This window comes from Haliotis rubra, unplaced genomic scaffold (assembly GCF_003918875.1).
Source record: "Haliotis rubra isolate DU_JTF1 unplaced genomic scaffold, ASM391887v1 Scf126, whole genome shotgun sequence".
Taxonomy (NCBI): domain Eukaryota; kingdom Metazoa; phylum Mollusca; class Gastropoda; order Lepetellida; family Haliotidae; genus Haliotis; species Haliotis rubra.
The window spans coordinates 1,820,023-1,829,414 of NW_025765181.1; the positions used below are offsets into that span (position 1 = coordinate 1,820,023).

The following is a 9,392-nucleotide window of genomic DNA, read 5'->3' on the forward strand; positions in this document are numbered from 1 at the left end:
ACCTGAAATGGTCTCGAAACGTCGTGAGGGAAATTAAAAGAAGTTTAATCCCCGGAGGGAAATTAAAAGAAAAGTTTAATCCCTAAAATACCCTGGACATTAACAGAAACAGTGGAGTTCAAATGTGATCTTTCAAGTAACACCCTGGCCTCCACTGGGTGACCAACAGTGGAGTTCCATGATCATCTTGAACACTGAAGGTCAAGTTTAATTTGCCACTTGAAGGTGGAGTCCATTTCCTTTGAAAGTCCAAAAAAAAAAATGAATAAAAACCTCTAATTGTTTCAGATTCAGCCAATTTTGACGTAAGAATGGAAACCATTTTACGACAGCTTGAGAGCAGATTTGTCAAGGTGAGATTGATTTGTGGGTGAACATTTGGTTTCAGTCGTGTGGTTCAGTCGTGTCTGAAATGAAATGTGTTACATTTGTGATATCTTGTATCTCCCCAAGTGTTCCTTGACATTGTGTGTGACTGATAGAGCATTGATGGAGAGAGATGATAGTATTGATGGAAGGAGATGGAAGATGGCCGGTATTTCGATTACAGTACTGTTGGCTTAGGTCACAGACTGGAGCACAATGGTGGTATTTATGGGTTACCTGACTGATAGAGCATTGATGGAGAGGATGGAGGCCGGTATTGATGGAGAGGATGGCCAGTATTGATGGAGTTACAGTGTTCCTGACTGATAGAGCACTGATGGAAGGATTGGAATATTATTGATGGAGTAACAGTACTGAAACTGATAGAGCACTGATGGAGGATGGTCAGATCAGCATTGTGACATGTGCTGATGGAGGATGGTGGTATTGATGGAGGAGTATTGATGGAGTTACAGTACGGTATTGATAGAGCACTGATGGAGGATGGCCATTGATGGAGAGGATGGCCGGTATTGATGGAGTTACAGTACTGTCGGCTTAGTCAGGAGTTCAGCTCAAATGATTTCATGATGATAAACACTTTGTGTCAAGGTTGCCCCTGCAATGTGGTATTATAGAACTGACGGCATCTCAAAACAAGGTTGTCACTCACTTGTTCCAGCACTTACGCATGCTCACACTCACTCACTAGTGTTGGGAATTGGTTAAAAACTCATAATTGATGATTGGTTCATTACTACCGATCAATCATCGAAAATAATTGGTTAGCGTCATTTATGAAATTTGTTAATGCACATTAAAAAAGGGGGAACAAATGTAGTTCTTCTGGGCCTTTTTGGCAAAATTTCACATCTTTAAAGAATGACTAGTATGTTAGGAACATAAATTTCTTGGAATCTTTAAGATAAATTCAATCATGACTTGAAACGAGCTTGTAGTACTTATGAAATGTAACAGACAAAACCAACCATGTGAAAAATATTGTTAATGAAAACAAGTGTTCCAGAATTGTTTGTGTTCGATTATGAGAAATTATGATCGATTGCTTGGTCATTTAGTCACTACGACCAATCTTCGATTATTTCAATTAATCGGACCACCACTATCACTCACACATGCACACACGCACGCACGCACGTACGCGCGCACGCACACGCACGCACACACACACACACACACACACACACACACGTCCCTCTTTCTGGATCTTCTAGTGTGTTCTTTTAATATTTCAGCCTCCATTTGGAAAGGCAAGAACCTATCACAAAGAGTTTGGCCAGGTTCTGGGGCAGCTCCTCATATTGTCCCGACTGTGGAATACGCAGTAGGTGCCTTGTGGTTGTCCCGGTGAAGGGTTTCCTTCTCAATTTACATGATTATTATCCAATATAATCCTAATCATATTTTCATATTTGCTGATCAGGGGAATGAAACATGATTACTTAATGTTAGAATAAAACATCTGTGTTTGAAGTCATGTTTTGTCAACACTGGATGTAACTTTCGAAAATGACTCAAGATATTGTGTGAGTCATAAGGATGTTTTCAATGGCAGGGGAAATGCTGCATAGAGGCTGGAAGTTGAAGGCACTAGTATAACCCCTCACTAACAGAGTGGCCAATAAACATGCAAGCTAATCTTTGTCTGCTCAAGTTGTGTATGTTTGATGTGTTTTCTGTTTTATATATTTGCCGTTATTTATTTACAATCATCTCGTGTCAAACACACTGATTACCAGCCGCCTCATGTGTTATGTTTTCTGTCACAGCACCGCTGACATGGTCCAGGATTTTGTCCTCAACATCGTAGAAAAATGGGCCATCTACAACCGAAATGTGAGTACACCACACCGCTTGTCATACGATCAACAGACTGATATATCACTCTCCATATTTGCCTCTCTGGCCTAGTTGATAGAGCATCCACCATGACAGCAGCATGTTATAAGGTACTTGTTTTTGCCCTGCCAACCGATGAAACAAAGATTTGTTGGAGATTCAGTATACTAAGAATCCACTATGGCTACGCATCGTACTGTGGCATGGTGTTATGGTGGGCTGGCAGTATAGAGCCAACTTTCGTCTGGAGTAGCAGTAACCTTGACCCCTATTTCACTCCTGTATGTGATTCTGCTCATGCTTGCCTGAAGGTAGAAGAGTGTATAATCTCCCCCACCAATTACAACATGGTCTTTATGTCCCATCAGATCACTAGTCAGTTACTCCGGCATCAAGAAAACAACTTAAACAGTGCTGGTCATGGACTTGGTCCTCATGTTGTGTCTCCAGAAAAATCTGTTATTGACTTTTCAACTTGATCAAGTATCTTAGGGAAAAGGTGACTGCCTGTGATCGGGGTGGTGGGATAGACCTGTAGTTAAAGCATTGGCTCATCACGAAGACCTGGGTTTGATTTCCTACATGAGTACAATGTGTGAAGCCCACTTCTTGTGTACCCCGCTATGATATTGCTGGAATATTGCTAATAGCAGAGTAAAACCATGCTCACTCACTCACTGTCTGTGATCTGTGTGACCTTTGTTGACCTTTGTTGTACCTTGGTTGAGAATCTCAGTCTAAATGTTGACCGAACATAGACTTGAGGGTTTGATCAAATCATGATGGTTGGTGACAATACATGGTTTGCCAATCTTGTGAATTGTTATAACTGGAGACTGCATAAAAGTATAAATTATAAGCGTTTCGAATTCACTTTTGTGTAACAAAGTCATCATTTGTATATTTATTACCGGTCTTCACCCATGTTGACAAATTATGACTAGCATTAGGGGCGGTGGGGTAGCCTAATGGTTAAAGCGTTGGCTCGTCACGCCGAAGACCCGGGTTCGAATCCCCACATGGGCACAATGTGTGAAGCCCATTTCTGGTGTCCCCCGCCGTGATGTTGCTGGAATATTGCTAAAAGCGGCGTAACACCAAACTCAGTCAGTCAGTCAGTATGACTAGCATTGACCCATCTGGAACCAAACTCACCTGTCATGACCTGCATTGACCTGCATTGACCTTGACCTGCAGGGGTATCACGTGGGCCTGCAGTATGAGAAGATCCAGCAGATGTACACGGACTGCCTGGAGGGGTTGTGGCTGGTGGCAGCTGACATCATCACCGACATTGATCCGTCCACCTTCACACGGGTACACGACTGGCTGCAGGAGAAGGTCTTAGCTCAGACACATCCAAGGTAATACTCTTGTAGCTTACACAGATTCATGTGAACACTCCTCTAGGTCAAACATATTCAGACAACACTCTTGTGTAGCTCAGACAAGTACAAAGTAATGGTTTAGCAATACCTGTGACCAGCAATGAATTGTCCCCTGAGGAAGCAGTTGTTGACATTCCAGGGAGATTCGAGAGCAGGTGCTGAAGCTGTTGCTGAAGCTGAGCCCAGTGAAAGTATTTGATGCAGAGCAGATTCGCCCCAAAACAGTCAGTGCCGAGGTCCAGACAGAAGCCTCCTCCTTCGCTGTTCCTGACCCCAACTCAACAGCACAGTCCCACATGGAGGGTAAGTCACAGTAAATACAGTCAGGAGGTCAGTAGTGCCTGGAACAGTCCCACATGGAGGGTAAGTCACAGTAAATACAGTCAGGGGTTCAGTAGTGCCTGGAACAGTCCCACATGGAGGGTAAGTCACAGTAAATACAGTCAGGGGTTCAGTAGTGCCTGGAACAGTCCCACATGGAGGGTAAGTCACAGTAAATACAGTCAGGGGTTCAGTAGTGCCTGGAACAGTCCCACATGGAGGGTAAGTCACAGTATATACAGTCAGGGGTTCAGTTGTGCCTGGAACAGTCCCACATGGAGGGTAAGTCACAGTATATACAGTCAGGAGGTCAGTTGTGCCTGGAACAGTCCCACATGGAGAGTAAGTCACAGTATATATAGTCAGGAGTTCAGTAGTGCCTGGACTTTCGGAACTTGGATGTCAGCATTGTCACCATTTGTCAAACTACACAACCAGTTGTCTTGAATCAACTTCAGTTTCACATCAGCATCAAATTTAAGGGTCAGATTTCTAGAGGATACAAAATGTAAAGCATCAAATTTAAGGGTCAGATTTCTAGAGGATACAAAACTAGTGTACAGTGTGAAGAACCCTTGAAACATATTTGAAAATACTAGCAAAACAGAAGCTGCTTCCTCACTGTGTGCTTATAGGAGTGTGACTGTTACCTGGAAGTTATTAGTTTGGGAAATATTAGATACCTCCATACAGTGTGACTGTTACCTTCAGTTTGGGGAAATATTAGATACATACAGTGTCCATACAGTAGTACAGTGTGACTGTTACCTTCAGTTTGGGAAATATTAGATACCTCCATACAGTGAAATATTGATACTGTTACCTTCAGTTTGGGGAAATATTAGATACCTCCATACAGTGTGACTGTTACCTTCAGTTTGGGGAAATATTAGATACCTCCATACAGTGTGTGACCTTCAGTTTAGGGAAATATTGTACAGTGTGACTGTTACCTTCAGTTTGTTACCTTCAGTTTGGGGAAATATTAGATACCTCCATACAGTGTGACTGTTACCTTCAGTTTGAGGAAATATTAGATACCTCCATACAGTGTGACTGTTACCTTCAGTTTGGGGAAATATTAGATACCTCCATACAGTGTGACTGTTACCTTCAGTTTGGGGAAATATTAGATACCTCCATACAATGTGACTGTTACCTTCAGTTTGGGGAAATATTAGATACCTCCATACAGTGTACTGTTACCTTGTGACTGTTACCTTCAGTTTCAGGGAAATATTAGATACCTCCATACAGTGTGACTGTTACCTTCAGTTTGGGGAAATATTAGATACCTCCATACAGTGTGACTGTTACCTTCAGTTTGAGGGAAATATTAGATACCTCCATACAGTGTGACTGTTACCTTCAGTTTGGGGAAATATTAGATACCTCCATACAGTGTGACTGTTACCTTCAGTTTGGGGAAATATTAGATACCTCCATACAGTGTGACTGTTACCTTCAGTTTGGGGAAATATTAGATACCTCCATACAGTGTGTGTTACCTTCAGTTTGAGGGAAATATTAGATACCTCCATACAGTGTGACTGTTACCTTCAGTTTGGGAAATATTAGATACCTCCATACAGTGTGACTGTTACCTTCAGTTTGGGAAATATTAGATACCTCCATACAGTGTGACTGTTACCTTCAGTTTGGGGAAATATTAGATACCTCCATACAGTGTGACTGTTACCTTCAGTTTGGGGAAATATTAGATACCTCCATACAGTGTGACTGTTACCTTCAGTTTGGGAAATATTAGATACCTCCATACAGTGTGACTGTTACCTTCAGTTTGGGGAAATATTAGATACCTCCATACAGTGTGTGACTGTTACCTTCAGTTTCAGTTTGGGAAATATTAGATACCTCCATACAGTGTGACTGTTACCTTCAGTTTGAGGGAAATGTGGAATACCTCCATACAGTGTGACTGTTACCTTCAGTTTACAGTGTGACTGTTACCTTCAGTTTGGGGAAATATTAGATACCTCCATACAGTGTGACTGTTACCTTCAGTTTGGGGAAATATTTACCTCCATACAATGTGGACTGTTAATGAGGGAAATTAGATACCTCCATACAGTGTGACTGTTACAGTTTGTTACCTTCAGTTTGGGGAAATATTAGATACCTCCATACAGTGTGACTGTTACCTTCAGTTTGGGGAAATATTAGATACCTCCATACAGTGTGACTGTTACCTTCAGTTTGGGGAAATATTAGATACCTCCATACAGTGTGACTGTTACCTTCAGTTTGGGGAAATATTAGATACCTCCATACAGTGTGACTGTTACCTTCAGTTTGGGGAAATATTAGATACCTCCATACAGTGTGACTGTTACCTTCAGTTTGGCAGTTTGAGGAAATATAAGCCTACTTGAAATCCCGCTGAACTCGCTGATCAAACTACTTGAGTAATGAAAATATTCTCAAAATAAGAGAAGAACAGTTGAATAATTTGTTGTCTTGGCTTGTAAATGAAGTCAGCTTCATCTCTCTAGTTTCAAACATGTATATTTTACTGACAGGAAGAAATTTTCATAAGTAACATTTGAAAACATCTGTTAAACAAGCAATTAAAAGAAAACACCTGTTAAACAAGCAATTATAAGAAAAAGTCCTGAAAAGTGGTATTCTGATTTCAGATAGCTCCCTGTTCAGTCACTTTGATACCGAGATAGAGGACATCTCTCCCGTGGCTGGTGATAGTCGGGGCAGAGACGAGGTCAGCCTGGGGTATCATCCATCTCCCGCCACCTCGCTGCAGCCTCCAGACCAGACAGTGACCAGTCCTGCAGCTCCTTCAGCTCCTGCAGGGGAATACAGCTCCTGGGCTGACTGTGTCAGCTCAGGGAAACACAAAAACTACATCCGTGGTCCCACAGACAGAGGTCTCAAAGCGTTAGCCCTCCAGACATTGAGTGGAGAGAAATATGTTTTCTCTGGAAAATTTGTTCAAGATTTGCCACCGAGGTTTAAGAAGCATCTGAATTCACAGCAACATGTTACAGAGGAGAAGCCGGATAGTGCTCACTTCTATCGCAAAGGGGAAAAGAACAGTGTGGCACCTGGCTTGGACTATCAGACTCCAAAACAGGCTGACAGTGGGGATGAAGTGAAGGAGATTGGAGGGGATGAGGTGCATGCTAGTACGTCTATGTTTACCAAGCGTGGGTTGGGCGAGTTCCCTTCAGTAAAGGACATCCTCAACAGCAGCTATGGACAGAATGAAGTGGAGAGTGATACTGGGAGTGAGACTCATACAAGATCACTCACTCCTGTAGACACTGGAAAACACTCCCCAAATGAAGGTCGGTCAAGGTCAGCAAAGTCAAAAAGAACTACCCCTCCAACGTCACATTCCCCAGATCACAGGTTAGCTTTAAATGTTAATGCTAAAGAGTGGGTGCCAGTCACATCACCAGTGGGCCAACACTCTAGGGTGTCTTCAGGGGCATCGCCAGTAGGTCAACACTCTAGAACGCACTTAGGGAGGTCACCCGTAGGTCGGGCCTCTCGGATGCTCGTAATGACGTCACCTGTAGGTCAACCCTCTAGGACACACTTAATGACGTCACCTGTAAGTCAAGCCTCTGGGACACACTTAATGACGTCACCCGTAGGTCATGGCTCAAGGAGTCCTTTACATATGTCACCAGGACACAGTTCCTCCCGAAGGGATGTAGGACTCAACTTAAGTTCATCAAGTTCGGAAGACTTGAGTGGTGCATGGAAATCAGGTTCACGAAAATCTGGTCACAACTCATCTTCTTCTTCCATCAAGTCCATCGTGGAGGACATCTTTGGAAGTGGAGACTTCACCGTTCAGTCAGAGCAGGGCCAGGTGGCCGAGTCATCTGAAATAGAGAAGCTGGTGGTTGCAGACAGCAACACTGAGACCGACAGAGCCAACACCAGCTTCAGTGTGTCCGAGATCACCAGTGAGGTCGATGATGAACAGTCCACTGTGACTGATTCCAATGATACAGAATTTCGGGGTAACCCAAAATGTCTAATCCAACCGGAGTACACCAGCCAGTATGGCTTTGAGGACGATGTGGATGAGGATGATTACGAAGGATTTGTATTGTCTGGGGAAGGTGACATTCCTGTGAAAGACAGTGGTGAGAAGGACAGTAGCTTCTCGTCATGTGTTGACTCTGGAGTGGTGGAAGAGATGGACTATATGAAGCCATTGCATCAGAGCCACGAACAGCCTCGACAACCTCGGTACAGATGGGTTCCTGGGAAGCGCAGCTGCACGCTCTGTGGTTCAACAGAACATACTGTGTACAGCTGCAAGAAGAAGACAAGCATCATCATCTGAAGTTTCTATCCAGATGGAATAAGCAGAATTGTGATAGAATGTGCCACAAAAGCAGGGCAACACAAGAAAGTTCAGTTCAATTTCCTCCAAATCAAAATCATGTGTTTTACAGGCAAAACGTTCCAAATGAACATTTTAAGATGATGAAAACCATTGAGATTTAATTGCCAGGACAGAAACTTGATCTGGATTGATGGATTTAGTATTGGAAACTTGATACTGTTTTTGTTCCTCGCAAGCAGATGTCCAATTTGACGTAAGCTTGGTTGTCACATCAGTTGTTGGACTGCTGTATGTTGTGTGTCTGAGGTGTCCATTAAATGCACAGTCAGCAAATATTGTGTACATCTTTAAAGATATGGTGAACTGGATTTAATGGCAAAAAGTATGGAAACAATTATTTTTTTAAGTCCATCTCCCAGGTGTGACTTGTTTTGAGGGCAGCCAATCCTTGAGTGCCATAAAATATGAGCTCTCAAAATTTTGTAATTTGGACATGTTTATAGACTAATATATTTATGTATGTAAATATGGCAAAATTGTGTTATTAGCATGCTGGGCTAAAGTGTGTCTGAATTCTTCTAGTGTCTTGGCCAAAGCCTATGATGTGGGCTGACGATAATGGAACAATAGTAACATTATTTTAAAAATAAGAAGCGATGATCTATTCTATAGTATGCCTTGCCATGACTTTAGGTAAAACTGACAGTCTACCAACCCACAAGGACAATCATGGAGTGGTTACTCTCTTGATAAAGATATTGGTGTTTTTAAGACTATCTGCTCATTACATTGAAATATGATGTGGTGGTTGTCTCAAGACAACATGGTGGCTGTGCTAAGGATATGAGAGCAAGAGTAGTTCCATGCTTCTTGAGGTGAGAATAAGGAGCATCATTGTATAACTTTTAGAAACATACTCAATTATGAGTGAAAATTACAAATTTGCCTCAGTGGTTGGAGGTTTTAGAGGTTGGTGTGCAATTTGTCAGTATGTGCTTATTGGAGCAGGTATTTAATACCGTATTGATGAAGGATTGTTCCAGAACAAGAACTGGTTGATTGCAAGGACAACAGGTATAAGGGACACTCTTCTCCCATTTGATGTTATGTTGTAG

The 9,392-nt window shown here is 42.4% G+C and overlaps 1 protein-coding gene across 1 annotated transcript in view; it reads left to right on the forward strand.

Moving 5' to 3' along the window:
- LOC124266487 overlaps positions 1 to 8,898 on the forward strand; it is a 37,817-nt gene extending 28,919 nt beyond the window's left edge. The window contains exons 14-19 of the mRNA XM_046701285.1: positions 289 to 353; positions 1,623 to 1,711; positions 2,157 to 2,223; positions 3,424 to 3,590; positions 3,754 to 3,917; positions 6,593 to 8,898. Coding sequence (XP_046557241.1) covers positions 289 to 353; positions 1,623 to 1,711; positions 2,157 to 2,223; positions 3,424 to 3,590; positions 3,754 to 3,917; positions 6,593 to 8,274 — 2,234 coding nt within the window. The 3' untranslated portion in view covers positions 8,275 to 8,898. The remainder of the gene's footprint in view (positions 1 to 288; positions 354 to 1,622; positions 1,712 to 2,156; positions 2,224 to 3,423; positions 3,591 to 3,753; positions 3,918 to 6,592) is intronic.
- Positions 8,899 to 9,392: the final 494 nt, after the last annotated feature.